Source organism: Pavona decussata, unplaced genomic scaffold (assembly GCF_977016875.1).
Source record: "Pavona decussata unplaced genomic scaffold, jaPavDecu1.1 SCAFFOLD_175, whole genome shotgun sequence".
Lineage (NCBI taxonomy): Eukaryota > Metazoa > Cnidaria > Anthozoa > Scleractinia > Agariciidae > Pavona > Pavona decussata.
In genome coordinates, this window is record NW_028145586.1 from 1,220,001 (window position 1) to 1,236,183 (window position 16,183).

At 39.5% G+C, this 16,183-nt stretch overlaps 2 protein-coding genes across 2 annotated transcripts; both read left to right on the top strand.

Moving 5' to 3' along the window:
- The first annotated feature begins 8,417 nt into the window (after positions 1–8,417).
- Positions 8,418–9,931, top strand: LOC146463548 (neuromedin-U receptor 2-like). The gene has a single exon (XM_085084081.1). The coding sequence runs from the start codon at positions 8,873–8,875 to the stop codon at positions 9,830–9,832; it is 960 nt and encodes a 319-aa protein (XP_084940207.1). The 5' UTR covers positions 8,418–8,872; the 3' UTR covers positions 9,833–9,931.
- Positions 9,932–12,536: 2,605 nt separating this feature from the next.
- Positions 12,537–14,317, top strand: LOC146463549 (uncharacterized). The gene has a single exon (XM_085084179.1). The coding sequence runs from the start codon at positions 13,007–13,009 to the stop codon at positions 14,084–14,086; it is 1,080 nt and encodes a 359-aa protein (XP_084940305.1). The 5' UTR covers positions 12,537–13,006; the 3' UTR covers positions 14,087–14,317.
- Positions 14,318–16,183: the final 1,866 nt, after the last annotated feature.

Here is a 16,183-nt window from a genome sequence, read left to right on the forward strand (position 1 = left end):
CAGATTTTCAACCGAATTGGAATCACTTTAGAAACGTTTCTCAGGGAACAATAGGAGACAGAATCCTTCAAGCAGAGAAACTTAAGGCTGCTTTCCATATGATCGCGGATCGCAGATCGCAATAAGGTCTGCGATCGTCCGCGATCATATGGAAACTACTTCTGCGATCGTCTGCGATCCTGCAATCGTGATCGCAGATGATCGCAGAAGATAGAACCATGCTCTATCTAAAGGCTGGTTTCCATATGATCGCAGATCGCAGATCGCAAACAATCGCAATTGATCGCAGGAGCTAGAACATGGTTCTATCTTCTGCGATCGTCTGCGATCACGATCGCAGGATCGCAGACGATCGCAGAAGTAGTTTCCATATGATCGCAGACGATCGCAGACCTTATTGCGATCTGCGATCTGCGATCCGCGATCATATGGAAACCAGCCTTTAGATAGAACATGGTTCTATCTTCTGCGATCGTCTGCGATCACGATCGCAGGATCGCAGACGATCGCAGACCTTATTGCAATTTGCGATCTGCGATCCGCGATCATATGGAAACCAGCCTTTAAGCCCTGGGTGACGGCGTGTTCGGGATATAAAATGAGCCACTGGTTGGTGGCTGAGGCGACTGAATTACACCGCACAATTTCTGTTGTCCTTCAATGGCTCATACGCCGTTACTTTCACTTACTGAACTTTTCCGTTTGACGTTGGTTTAAAGGGAAACTCCACTCTTAAATTCAAAGCTTAGTTTAAAAATTGGATATAGCAGTTTATTGTTCTAAAAATTGGATTTTTTGCCGCCATTTTGGATTCCGTGCCGTCAATGCAATGTAGCAAACAATACCAACAGAAGTCCCAAAGCTTTTATCGTGTAACCATGCGGGGTGGGGTGGAATCTGACGGGAGGGTGGGGGTGGGTGTCGACAGACGGAGGAGAGGATGAGAACAGCGAGCACTGACTTGAGATTGTTATTGAAAGTAATTTAAATCCTTTATAGGGCTCAGTTTATATTTCGATAAATGTTTGCACGATATTCGGGTGCAAATGAGTACAAAGGCGCAATAGAGAATTTGCAAGAGTTCAAAAGGCCTGGGGGGAGGGACTCCCATATAAAAGTGACAAGGGTGATCGTCGGAAATTTTGAAAAGACCCCTAAAAGGTACCAAAATTCTGTTTTGTGGGCGTGGTCTGAACAATTTTTTACCCCTAACAGGCACTCACTCTAAACCAATACACTAAGTGACAGTTGATTATCAGTTGACTGACATTTACTTCTTGTCGCATTTTTTCGGCGCAATACCCTAAAAGATACCATTATACTTCTGCCGTTGTGAAAAATACTCCGGCTTGGTGTGAAGAGAAGTTGCACAAAACTTGAAAAACGTCGCCATCTTTCTACTAGAATCCAATCCTCGCTCCTCGTTGTTGACTTCCGTTTCGGTTCGATTCTCTGTTCACACTACTCAAGAAAGTGTCACTAAAACCTATCTGACATGTGACGATTCACTTTCAAGACCGAAGCAGCGCAGCATCGCTACGGCACAAAAATCGATCCCAAATCGGCAATTTGTGTGTGAACGAAAGCCCTATCCGATATTTTTTTGGTGCCGGCACAAGAGCTATCCGGTATCATGTAGAGAAAGCCTAAAATTTATCAGGTTTTCGAAATGTAATACATCACAAGAGTGCGTGCACAAGAAAGTCCTTTGGCACAGAAGGAACCACAAGAGAAAAAACAACGACAGAAATCAAATTGAAAACAGCAACAACAAAAAACAGGGTAGAAAATGTTCGATGCAGCTGACGTTGTCGTCCAGGGGGTAGGGACTCCCATATAAAAGTGACGGCGGCGATCGTCAGAAATTTTGAAAAGAGCCCCTAAAAGTGACCAAAATCCTGGTTTGTGGGCGTGGTCTGAACAATTTTTTATCCCTAAGAGGTACCAACTCTAAAACAATACACTAACTGACAGCTGACCGAAATTTACTCCCTCTCATATTTTTTAGCCTAATACCCAAAAAGGTACCACCATACCTTTGACGGAAGTCATTTTGGATTTTAGCACCCTAAGGGGTACCAAAACACACCAAACCCCACACCCCCGGACGTTTTCGCTCATAATAATTCTAAAATTGCCATTTAGTCTTCCTTTTGGTACCATTTAAAGCTAAAAACGACGTGGTTTCTCCGGGGAACGTATTGGTGCTATGAAACATACTTCGCTTTCTGAGGCTAACAAAATACAGATTGGAGTCGAGATTGTATGAGACAACGCTGATTGAGTAAATGAATGGTTGTTGGGGCGCGTATCTGGCGCACCCCGCAGATTTTGCATAGGGGGATGACATCTTCACCAACTTGGCAAAGGAGAGAGCCTGAAATCGAGATCATGGAACTCACTCCCTAATCTTTGATTATTACTAGCTTAACACTAATATATTTTCACCTAAATAATAACTATTTTTAACACTAAATTTAAAACACCACTTGACCTTTTCAATCCCCAACAGCAAACGAGTTGAAAACAGCTTGGATTTACTCTCCAAGTGCAAAGGTTAACAACTACGTATTTGATTTTGATTAAACCAGGAACCATAATCAGGGATGGAGACCGTAAGCGTGGGCTCCACGCGTCCCCATGTGTTGTACCACAAAATGTATTTTTAGAAAAAATTGCGCCACCCTTCACGTCATAAACCCGCGCGGATACACGCAAATTTGCGTGGGGCTACTACCTTATATGGAAAATGGAAGAGAAAGTTCAGTTCAGTTTCGACAAAAATACATAATTTTTACACACTTTGAATGTGAAAATAACATTTTATTACCCTGTACATGTTTAAGTTCTTCCCTCTGACCTTACTAAACTACAGCTGTAAACTAAAGCATTGGGGACAACTCCAGGAAATTCTCCTGGCTGAGTAGAAAACATTAAACCTTATTTGATGAATCACACATTTTCTTTTGTTATTCAACATCCTTTATTTAACTTACATACTTCATGAATATTAAACTAACTGAAACGAGGGATTTATACAGATAAATCCCTCATTTACTGTATAAATCCCTCATTTACATTAGCAGTACTGCGAGAAACGCACACATCAGGTTGCTTCTATTGTTCTCGGTTTCTCACCTAAGTGTGACGGTACTAATTAGCCGGCGTTTGTCCCCTTGAACAAAGGAATAATTTCATGAAATAAGTCAGATAAATACCTCGAACGTCGGTATTAATCCATATACATCCCTCGGGCCTACGGGCCTCGGGATGTATATGGATTAATACCTCCGTTCTCGGTATTTATCTCTTACTTACAGTACAAATATAAAATATTCTCCGCGATGCTGATATATATAAACTGAAATTTTATTTGAGAAGTCAGTTTCAACAATTTATTACAAGTTGGTGGTAAATCCTTGAGGAGACGAGTTAAGGCCATCGTCTCAAAACATATTTTCTACGCGCTCACTGGCATGAATATCCGGCGCTTCCACCAAATTTTGTAAACAGTCATTTAACGAGTGTAATAAGCCGGCCAAAGTTTAGCATAAACAACTTTTAATGCCGAGTGCCTTTGAAACAGGTAATGGTTAAATAAGTTAGGGATTACCGAGCTAAAGGTTAAAAAGAATTCAGTTTATTGGCAGAAATTACGTAGTCAAGCTAAAAGCTGCCCGGCGAATTGAGCAGATTTCGTTCACAGATCAGTGCCAAATTTTCAACATCATTTTGGCGCCTTTTTGACTTACTGTGAGAGTCATGTGATCAATATGCTTTTATTCCAACTTTTCCCGTCTTCTTTCAATTGTTACCTTTTCGTTGTGAGAGTCTAATTCCTTAAATGTGAGCACTGAGGAGATATTCCCTGGCAGAATTTTAAAAATATCAATTTCGCCACGCGCGATCCTGGCCATTTACACGCGTGTGCACACGCGCGTATGGCGCAATTTTTTTCTAAATATAGATTTTTTGGTACAACACATGGGGACAAGCCCTCAAGTCAAAATGGCATCTCGTTACGGTCCCCATCCTTGATTATGGCTCCTGATTAAACTAAATAGCCATCAAAATCCCAGTTGTGTGTTAAAGGACCTGGCCTTGGATTCTAAGCGAGGCTGGTGTGACCTTGTTTTGATACAAACATCACTGCTTTTCATATGTAGATCAGGCTGTCGGGAATATAATAGCAAATATTACTGCTGAAAGTGTCAAGACGGGATATTTACTTCTTTCAATTGGTGAAAATGACACAATGATACATTTGATCACTTTGTTATAAAATAATTCTAGTACACGAAGAGAAGGAAATAAACTGAATTCTTAAAAGCACGAAAAAGATTGCTTGCAGAATTACGAAGACATTTCACGAAGCAGAATTAAGTAAGTCGATCTTTCGAGAGCGGGCCTTCACGTACCTGTTGGTCTCAATCTGCCTCAGACGTTGTTTGTGGTCGGATTAGCAGGGACCGCAAGGGCTAAACACTCGAAATGGCGGCCAAGTATGACGTATTTTGTCAGCATGAATAGCTTATCAAGTTCCCCTGGGGAAAAATTCCTGGAATTTTCGGGGCGGACTTTAGGCTATGCTAAGATGTTTGTAGCTCTCAAGGTTGGCCACCGCAAAATTGTTAATTGATTAACTTGAATGTCCAAATATAGCTTCAAATCTTTGGCCAAGGTGAAACTACTGTTGCTGTGATTACCATTATTAATTGTTTTTACTGCAAAATCATGTCCACTGTTGATGCCGTGCGTGATGGTGTCAGGAATGGAGAGGAGAGGAGAAGAGGAACCTCCAGCTGGAGGACAAACGGACAAAACGTAAAGACAGCAAACCGCGGACTCTAACCAGCCAGCCAACTTTGCGTGCAACAGTTGTGGCAGAGGCGGTCATGCTAGGATTGGACTGCTGAGCCACATCCGGCGCTGCTCTCAACAGAAAGACTGACCAAACAGGGCGCACACCATTGCCTCCCGAGACTGAAGGATACTTACTACTACTATCATGATCATTACGTGATCTTGTTTACATCTAGCCTCCGACGCAGTCGTTTTCAGGGGACTCGTATTACCTCCTCCCCACAAACTATTAAGGATATTGGAGTACGACTCTGTCGCATGAGACCAGCTTACGACAGGCCTACGACACAAATTGTTTCGTGTAAATCAAACCTACAACTCGCTTACGACTTTCGTGTACGTCGCAAAATATGTCGAAGGATTTTAAAGGGCGATTTACACGGTACGACTTTGTCGCATGCGACAAGCTTACGACAGGCCTACGATACGAATTGTTTCGTGTATTAAAGTCAAACCTACAACTCGCTTACGACTGTCGTGTACGTTGCAAAATATGTCGTAGGAGTTGAAAACATGTTTTAAAATCTTACCACAATCGTAGATTTAGGCAATGTTGAATAAACAAGATCAGAGTTGTGTGCGATTTTGTGCATGACGCGAGCAGCGCGCGCTCTAGAAATCGCATGCGAAAGTGGTAAGCAAAAGTTGTACCTTCTAAAAATCAGCCTTTAGGCTCCCTTCACATAACTTTGATATATCCACATTTTTCCATGCAGCCGAGTTTTGTAGTTCCTAAAACGCACAATGGTCCCAAAAAAGAAAAGTATCTGCACTTCTGGCGCTACCACATGCGGGAAACTACGAGTAGCGTCACGTATTTTTGTGTCAATTTGAACGGTCCAAAAACATATTTATATCGATGGTGAAACCTTTAAATAATGTTTCAGTTTTGTTAGCAATAGCCCTGCTAGTACACAGAAAGTATGGAAATGGATTGCAACTTAAAGCCAATTTTTTTCAAGCTTTTCCTGTGTGTTTCAGAGAAATCGCTTAAAACCGGTCATAGTTTTCTCTTCTAAGGAGAAATCCCTTAAAATTATATTTCTGAGGACAGTTGTTCAAAGCCCTATTAAGCTAATCCTAGATTAACGCGAAGTTTGATTCTCGTTTAATGACTAATCATCATCAATCAAAGATTCTTCCAAACATTTTGTCCCTAAGTTTCCGCAGTGACACAATACGCAATCCAATATCATTTTTTTTATCCCGTGATTTTTTTTATGTGTTTTTACTTTAGACTTGTCTTTACCATTAGCTTAAAATTAGATTTTAAAAAAAATTTAACGAGCGAGATTGGAAACCTCGGTTAACTTTTAATCGGGGATTAGCGTTAATCGGCTTTCAAACAACCGGGCCCTGATGCTTCTAAAAACAATTTCATGTTACAAAACAGTTGCAGCACTTTTGACAAAAATACAACAAAGTCGCCGTGACGTGCCTCTTTAAAGGAAAACAATCTCAAACCAGAGTAAATTTAATGAAGTTTTAACAATCCTTGTGAGTGAATGTTTGACTAAAAGCCTATCAATAAAATCCAAAATCGGCGGTGACACAATACACGATCCAATGTTTTATGTGTTGCTTAAAAAAAAGAAGAAAAAACCGATCGAAATGTAGAAAAAAATCCGATTAACGCCTCCACATTTCCGCGTTTGCCGGCTGACTGAAATATTGCTTATAATATCCGTGCATAAACAATCTACGTGGTTTGAAAGTCATCATAAATATGTTGTCGTCTCAACCGTTAAGCGATTTGTAAACCGCAAATTGCGTGATTTGCAGAAGAAATCAATCAATGTCTACGCATAACATTGGAGTCGACAATGGACGAAAAGAAGCTTAAGACGAGGTGGAGCGAGAACGCAGTTATAGTAATATAATAATAATAATGATCGTTTATTCAACCTCTTTGCAGCATAAACTGAATTACAAGGCGGCTGAATTACAATTCACACTAGGTTCGGGGCTTCGTTCGTCACTACATTGCTGTGTTGTTTCTATAGACAACAAAAAATGTGTCTCGTCATCCAAGTGTATAATTATAAATGGGTACCAGCGACATACTGCTACAGTTAACCTTAACCTTGCCTTGGCCGGCTAACTCCGCCCATATTATCCCAGCGTGAACAATGTGCGCAGTTTTGAAAGTGTCTCCTCAACCGCGTTATGCGATTTGAAAACCGCAAATTGCCTTAATAAAAAAAAAATAAAAGAAAAAAAGACATAAAGAAATAAAGAACTAATCAATGTCTGCGCATAAAAATTCGGATCAGTGGACGATCGAAAAGAATGCTTATGCGCTACGCTGATCTCTTCATTGCTGTGTTGTTTCCTTGGACACGAAAGTTTGCTCCACATCGTCTTTTGTCTTTCTTCACCCAGGTGTAGAAAAGGGTACTAGTGACATACTGCTGGGGTGATCCTGCAATGGACTAGCATCCCATCCAGAGGGGGGGGGGGGGGGGGAAGTAGCGATACACCCTAGAGTTTCATGCCACGGAAACCTAGTTAATAAGCTTGAACCATGTGGACCACTTAGGCTTTCAAGTTTGACTTGCCTATGTATTACTTATGCTGCGTATGAATAAAACATTTATATTTCTTCAATTAGTAATTTCACTCATGTTAAAGTTTCAGAGATCAGCATATGGAAATAGGGACAAAAATATAAACGTGATAACTTCCATGACCCTGTGTCTATCATTTTAATACTATAATGAGTCCGGAGTGTACTGGACTTCGACCTTAAGCTGCATGTAATTACAGACTTTCTAAGATATTTTTTTACTCATTTAACTCAAGTTGATTTAGAACTTCTTGGAATTAGGACAAAACATCAGTGTTTTAAATTGTAGTCCCTAACGCCAGCGGCATGAATCTCTTTATAAAGCATTGCAAAACAAAATCTTCACATCGCACTTTTCTAGAAAACCGTAACAATCAATTCGCAAATTAAATTTGTGATAACAGTGCATTAATACAGTATCAGCCATGAACAGGTGGCTTTTACGCATGATGCACGCATTCAAATACGAGGTTTGTTGAGAGGATCGCATTAAAATTATAATTGTGCTTTCAATGAGAACAAAGAATAAAGAAACGTTTCATTAAACAGATCAATCCCAACGTGGTCCGAAAATCGAAAATATCGAAATAAAGTTGATGAAGGTTTTCTTCTAAAACATTTTTAAACACGAATTGTCTCTCTGAGGTGGTGGGGGAGGGGGGAGGGTACTTGAGAAGGCTGTGTGTGAGCTCGTACCTTCTGGAATTGCTTCCTGGCAACGTGCTATTCGTTCTAAAAATGGCCAATTTCTTCATATCTCGTTCTAGATATTAACTGGATTTCAAAAAGTCGTTTTTGAAAACTTTGGCTATTTACGTTTGACTGCTGATAAGCTCGAACTAACTACATGTTCCGTTATGTTTCTACACAAATCAGGGTTTGTTATTTTTCCCTATCTCTTAATTAGTACACCATTAGAGACACGTATATGGGTTTATATTGACAATTGGCGCCGCTTCAATTCCAATATAATACTGGCTCTGTTCAAGAAAAAAATAGGCCTCGAATATCTATATCCGGTGGTAGCACCCTCAGGGCTAGTCACTTCTTGAAACCCAACTCAATTTCCCGAGTTATGCTTCAATGCATACAACTATTATAAAACACATGAATGCGTCGTCGAATAACTGGAAGTTGTTATGATCCCTTAACAGACTGGACGTTAGAACAATTGGAACAATTCAGAATTGCATCCAAATTTCATATTCCGAAAAACTAAAGGATTTCTGGAGACGAAATAGTCACGCACACGAAACATAGGTCATTGAATTCCATTATGAATGACCCAGACACTTAATAACCGGCTCTGTATATCCGCTATTCAACTGAATAGATAACAAAAATGGCAATGGAATTTAAAGACATTGTACGATGAACCGGACGTCAACCTCGCTCTAGCTTTGGAATGATTCACTTGCTTAATTAATCGCTGACAAATCGACAATGAATCTCGCAGAGGTCTTCAAACTAACTTTCCAGGTGCTAATCGTCGCGTTTGGAGTCATTGGCAATGTTTTAGTTATCTTGGTCATAAGTAAGCTACGAAAGAAGAAACAGCCAGCCGATTTTTATGTACAAAGTTTGGCCATTGCGGACCTCGGAGTACTGCTCTTCAAATTTCCCTTCGCTACTATCGGGGAAAAAGCGCCTTTGAACTGGCCTTTGGGAGAGTTTGCTTGCCACTTCTTGAAACCTGTTCCCGAAATATTCTTCGGAGCGTCGGTTTGGTTCATTGCACTCATCGCTGTTGAACGATATCGAAAGCTGGTCACAGTAAGGACACAAGTTTTATGCAGACACAAGACGTTATTACGAAGAGCTGCCATCATTGGTGCATGTGTATGGGTATTATCGTTTTTAGTCAACTGCCTTCCATTGTACTTTGTCCTTGAATATCGTGAACACCAAAACGGTAGCAAGTGGTGCGGCCCAGTTTGGCCCGAATGGGATCGTGACTTGATAATGGCGAGAGTTAATTTCGGGTTACTAACTATGTTCTCGTATATATTGCCTCTCATCGTCATATCTTTCACCTATCTCGCAATATCTCGTACAATCAAACGGAGCAGTACGTTCATACATACTATGAATGAGGATTATGGAAGAAAAGAAAGCAAGGACTTGGTAGTTAAAAGCATTCGCCTTAAGCAAAACAAACGCGCCAAGAAAATTCTAACCCCGCTCGTTCTTGTATTTGCGGTTACAATGCTTCCTGCAAATAGCCTTCGTTTGACCGTTGCATTTTGGCCAGCAATCCATAAGCAAGGATTTTACGAAAATCTACTGTTTGTTGTAACGGTTTTTGCCAGCCTTAACTCGTCGACGAATCCGGTAATCTATTCTGTCGTTAGTAAGGACTTTCGTAAACGGATAAAGAATTTATGCCTTTGGCGTAAAAGCTAAGGATTTCCTTTTTCATGATTCAGTTCTAAGTGTGATCCAGTTTATTGCGTGTTCAGTTTTTTAAAGTGTATATATAAATAAATTTTCTAAAATACGTGATGGAATCTGCCAAGTGTGATTTTGATGTATTATAGACAAAACTTTACACCGTGTCCATTCAAATTCAAATCGTTTTATCCGTCTGCAAAGCTATGTCGTCGGTCCGTGACCTCTAATCACGCCAACAACGGATAAAACAATGAGAAAGGACAAAGGAAGTTCGATCACCCACGTTTTGCCTCGAGGGTTTTCTCTCAAAACAGCAATAAGGATTATAAGGCAGGGCTATTATGGATGGACGGCCCGTTGCTATTAGATAGTGTCGAGGAAAAGTGAAAGAAAAATAAAGTTATTCATCAAACAAGAAGAGTGAACAACCGATTTCTAAGCACCGAGACTGAGTGGGTTAAAAAACGACACGAAACCGAGGATTTTCATTCACCAACTTCGAGGTTTTTGGAAATCGCAAGAAATACTCTTGCGCGTATTTGAAATAGCTTCTTAAATCATTACTAATTGTTGTTGAAAATCAAAACAAATTTTCATCAGATTTCATGAGAATTTAATAAGATCACATATCCAAACTTCCTTCCTTCAACGCAGTGACTTGTATCTTTCCGCATCGTGAATTATTAATGATTCTAGAACTTTCCCAATCTCATTAATAATTCATGAAGAGAAAACAAAGCCTGGAAAACGCTACCGTAAAGAAGGTTTGGAAAATTGATCTTAATTATTTAAAATTTGGCGAGCTGTTGCTTGAATTTCTCCAAAAATTATTTATTATAATGGTTGGGGAAATATTACTTCAAACATTGATGAAGGTGACACAGGTATTAAAAAATGATTGTTTCCATATTTTAGATCACGCCTCTACCACTTTCCAATTCAGGATAAAAGAGGCTTTTCATATTCAAAGAGAGCAACCGTCCTTGAATCAACAATTACACCATGTAAATCTAAAATTGTCCTTCTAATTCTCACACTGTCACGTTTCATGTTCATTTTGTTGTCTCCGTTTATCATAATTAGCATTTTTGTTTACTTGTTATAAATTCAACTTCCAACGCTTTGTACATTAACCAACTGAAGATGATAATAATAATGATAATAATAATAATAATAATAATAATAATAATAATATTCCAAGCAAAATTGATATTTAAAAGTTAAAAGTAGAAAAAAGAACTATTAAAAACTATTTACAATTCATTTCCATTAAAAGAGACTATTTTTAAGCACAACAGAGCTATTTTCAAGCACAATTTTAATAATAATAATAATAATAATAATAATAATGATAATATTTTAAGCAAAATCGCTATTTACAAGTTAAAAGTAGACAAAAAGAACTATAAAAACTATTAACAATTCATTTCGATTAAAAAAGAGACTATTTTAAGTACAACAGAGCTATTTCCAAGCACAATTCTTTTAATAATAATAGTAATAATAATAATAATAATAATAATAATAATAATAATAATAATAATAATTAAAATGATCTTTATTAACATATACCAAGCAGCTGAAATTGTTATTTACAATTTAAAAGTTGAGAAAAGAACTATTAAAACCTATTTACAATTCATTCCGATTTCGAGACTAATTTTCGAAGCACAAACTTTTCAAAAGAAAATACAAATGTCATAATAATAATAATAATAATAATAATAATAATAATAATAATAATAATAATAATAATAATAATAATAATAATAAAAAACAACATCTTAATCAACATATTCCAAACTATTTACAAGTTAAAAGTTCCGATTCCAAAAAAAAAAAAAAAAAAAAACAATTCACAGAAAATCAACGGACACATGCTTGGCCAGCGTTTAGGCGACAGTCATCGATGAAATCCCCTTGTGGAATTCTGTGGAAAGGTGTCCTGGAGCCTCTTACGCATGTGTGTACCAACCTTAAAATCTCAAAAGAAAGCAATGTTCTAATCCAAGTGATAGTAATGTGATAAGGTTCCTCATTCTTTTCTGAGAGCTTCTCGGCTAGGCCTTTGAGAAAGCAATTGCAGTCGGCTCCCATCCCACCGTTGGTTCCAAAAACTAGGGGAGTGAAATATCCCATTTCAACGTCCAGCACTCTCTGTTGGTACTTTCGCTTTTTCTCCTCTTCCTGCTCTTTAAAGATTGTCGATGTTGCTTTGCCCTGGTTACACTTGGATTTAACATGCGTTACTCTGACGTCGAAAAATGCTGTAACTCCTCGAGACCAAAAGCCCCCTGCCTTCATGTCCAGTCTTGCCTCCGGACTTGTCACCGCGCTTCTGAGGTTGAATTGCTCATTGTCGAGAGGTTGTAGTTGTGGTTCGACTTCAACGTTGGTGCAAACCTTACCAAGAAAAGAGGTAAGTAAGTTGCGGACGCCATCGTGTCTCTGCGCCACGAACCCTCCCTTTTTGCATGACAGGGCATGGCAAACGGTATACTTCTCCCCACAAACACACTTGCTTGGTAACTCAGACAGGGGAAAATTATACCTTAAACGCAGAGAGTCCCTGAATTCTTGTTTATTCAGCACTAAGCCTTGATCAACAAGGGGTACTGCGGTAAGCCACGAGCTCGCACCCTTGTCTCTCGATTGGTTATTTTACAATAACTGTCTAAATTCGCGTGCGTTCATTGGCTAATTTTGTATCATCAATAAGAGTACAGACAGATGAAATTTTAATTAATGCGAAAATCTGTGCAACTTTTGAAGTAACAAGATGGAGGGCGATACGCCGGACTTTAATGTTTTCCACTTTAGTTTTCTAGATGACACTCTCCCTAACTGGGAAAAAGAGATAGAATTGTCAGATACGGAATTTCTCTCCTGTGCAGAAGCTCAAGTAAACGAGGTAATTGAAACAACAACTAGGTTTCCAAAATTAAGCGGAGACGACCTACAAGATATTGTTGCAAACGCGGAGTCCAAAGGCTCTAAACGAAATACAAAGTGGTTTGTAAAGATGTTTGAAGGTAAAGACACGCGATAACAATTATGACAGTCTAGTTTCTTTCAAATATTTGCGGCTAGAATTCTTGTTGTTCCCTGGAAAACGTAAGTTTCTCACCTTCCGTTTAATTTCCAGATTGGTGCTTTGAGCGAGAAATAAACAAAACCTTGCTCGAAATGAGTGAAGAAGAGCTAGACGAAAGCCTTCGACGGTTTTATGCTGAGGCCCGCACCAAAACAGGTGAAGAGTACAGTAGGTCGTCGCTTCTTGGCTTCCGTAACTCTGTTGAACGGCACTTCAACGCCAACAACCGGTCGGTAAAAATTACGCGTAATCCAGCTTTCTGCCGTAGCAACAAAATGCTGGAGAGCAAATTAAAGGCACTGCGACGAGAGGGAAAAGAAAACGTCCAGCATAAGGCAGTTATTGAATCTGCAGATCTGATCAAGATTAATAACAGCCCTTTCATGAGTCCACACACTCCTGACGGCCTGCTTCGCAAAGTTTGGTTTTACGTAACCCTTTACTGGTGTCGTCGTGGTTGCGAAGGCCAGCGTTCACTTCGCCGCGACAGCTTCAAGTTTGCCAAATGTGCTGATGGAAACGATTTCATAACGATGTCTCATGACGAGCTGACAAAGAACCACCAGGGTGGATTCAATGAGAAGACCTGCGAGGAAAGGCAAACTCGCCTATACAGCATTGGCCAAGATGGCGACGCATTTTCATGTTTTCAACTGTACGCAAGCAAGCTAAATCCGAAGCAAGAAGCTTTTTTCCAGAAACCCAGGTCAGATGCGAAATTCCGGTTTTCTGATGCAGTGTGGTATGAAAACAAGCCACTAGGTGTCAACCGACTGTCAAAGATCATGAGAGAAATCTCCCTTGGAGCTAACCTCTCGAAGACGTACACAAACCACTGTGTACGAGCAACCGCCATTACGTTGTGGTCGGATTCCTGCATTCCAGCTCGTCACATAATGAGTATTTCAGGCCATGTTAGCGAGCAAAGCTTGGCTAGCTACAACCGACGACCATCTACAAGCCAGCTCAAAAACTGCTCCGACATTCTGTCAACAGCCCTGCAGAACGGTCAAGCTCCAGTTCCGAATGCCATCACCGCTCAACTATCTGCCCGGCCCAACTTTGCTTCGACGAGTACAGTCTCTGTGATGGCTCCAAATACCTCACTCGGTGGAATTTTCAATTCATGCCACATCGGTGAAGCTCAAGTGTTCGTGTTTTCGAATCAATGAACATGTTTTCGCAGTGTGAATTTGATTCAGATTGATTTTTTGCAGCAAGTGAGAATTCTAATTTATGCAAGCTGCAAACTTCATTACTTCAACCTTCAACTGTCAAACTGTCAACTTTTTAACCAATGAAATTTTATTGACTGTTGTAAGTAGCCAATCAGAAAGCGAGAAAAGCTATTGACAATGTTCGCGTCAATTTGAGTAAAATCCACGTTTACGGTTGTTACTGTGTCTTTTCCCCTCATTTTAACCTGGCAATTAACCATTTTCGGATTCATTTCCACAGCAACTTTGACAATGTTATGACGCAATTTATCATCAATAAGAGGACAGACGCATAAAAAACTGAAGTCAATTTGTTAAACTGACCGCAGCAGATCCGAGGGTAGAGTGGAATCAATACTTTCCATTCTCGATTTCACCGACGCAATTTTTAAAGCTTGATGTTGTCTTTTTAACTCCTCCGTGGACCTCTCGCCTGCCACCATGAAAGTGCTCTGTTTGGTGATGGAATCTACGTGCGATGCTGTTATTGTCGTAGAAGCAGCAAACCGTAAGTCAGGTACGCCAAGCCCTCCTTGAGCGGGTGTCAAAGTAACAAGCTGACGCAGATTGCTAGGGAGGGGCTCCGTTTGACCGAATAGCGTTGGGAGGAGTAAGTCGTCAATCGCCTCTTGAATAGGGTCAACGTAATCTTCAAACGACTCTATTGTGCGCATGAAATAGGTAAACTAGGATTTGTAACCCTTCGTAAAAACAGTGTAGGCTGCATGAGGCTGGCTCCTTGCTATCTCAGATAGGGCTTCGAGTTCTCCTTTCCATCCAAGGACCTTTTCCCGACAATATTGATCTTTGAACTCTTGAGATCCGATGACGGCCCCTAAGTGGCGCTGACCTTCAGTTGCAATATTAACCTCATTTCGATGAAATAAAAAATTAGGTGTTCTGTAATAATAATAATAATAATAATAATAATAATAATAATAATAATAATAATAATAATAATAATAATAATAATAATAATTATAATAAGTTAGTACCTGGCGTGCGTCTCTCAAAACTTCCGAAAACTATTTTAGGTGCACAAATGTCCATAACCAGAAATTCGATTTAATAATTTTAAAAGCAAAGGCATCAAAAACTTTACAAGATCGTGAAGAAACAAATTGGGTTAGTTTGCACGAAAGGCTATCACCTATAGAAAACGAATTTAAAAAATACTTCTCAGGCCCCAAAGCCCCCCGGGAGTTTGACAAACGGACACCTACTTGTTCCTTGGTACTTTATTGGAATTGGCTGACCTTAAATAGTCTCAGCGCGCATGGCAAGTGCTTGTTTGTAGATCAGCTATCAGAAAGCCAATATAAGAATTCCAATAGAGGCTGCATGACTTGGCAGTCGAGGAACAACGGTGCAGGGTTGATGATTTAAACTCTGAATGGTCACCGATACCGGTTGCTTAGTGGCCAAACCGTGTTTAATAAAAGGCAATGGTTATGAAGCCAGACAAATGTTTTGTTATAAAAATAATTATCAAAAAGTGTCAAAAATGGTTTGAAAGAAACACAGATGTTTTGTTATATGTTTTTGTTAGCATTTTTTAGGCCTTGACCATGCACTAAGCAGAATAGATTTTGAAATGTGTTGGAGCAACTGACAAATAGAAACGTTCCTGTTAAGATTTTCAGCCATAGTGTGAACGTTAAAACAAAGGACTGTGCACGGTCGCCTATCTCAGTAAAGGACCTTAGTGAACCCTAACTCGCCCAGTGGGGGCGCAAATTCTGACCGCGAGAACTTTGAATGGTTCTAACGTTTTAAATATGTAAGCAAACGCCACCAAACTTTGCAAATTTCTAGGAAATTTGTCTAAGAACAAGTTGGTATGGTCGGTAACGCTCATTAAATTTGATGTTACCATGGCAGGCTAATTTTGACAGGCGCGTTTTTCAGAAATTGGAATATTCCTGCTTTAATAAACAAAAATTAACTTTCTTAGGGAAAGTTTGATTATTTAAGACCAGTGTATAGCTCTTCTGTTGGTTTTGTTAACTTTTTGACCAATTTTTGGCGGTTTCCTGAAGTTTTAAGGATATC

Excerpts from the sequence above, each read along its gene's own strand:
- LOC146463548 (XM_085084081.1), top strand. The coding sequence starts at position 8,873 with ATGAATCTCGCAGAGGTCTTCAAACTAACTTTCCAGGTGCTAATCGTC.
- LOC146463549 (XM_085084179.1), top strand. The coding sequence starts at position 13,007 with ATGAGTGAAGAAGAGCTAGACGAAAGCCTTCGACGGTTTTATGCTGAG.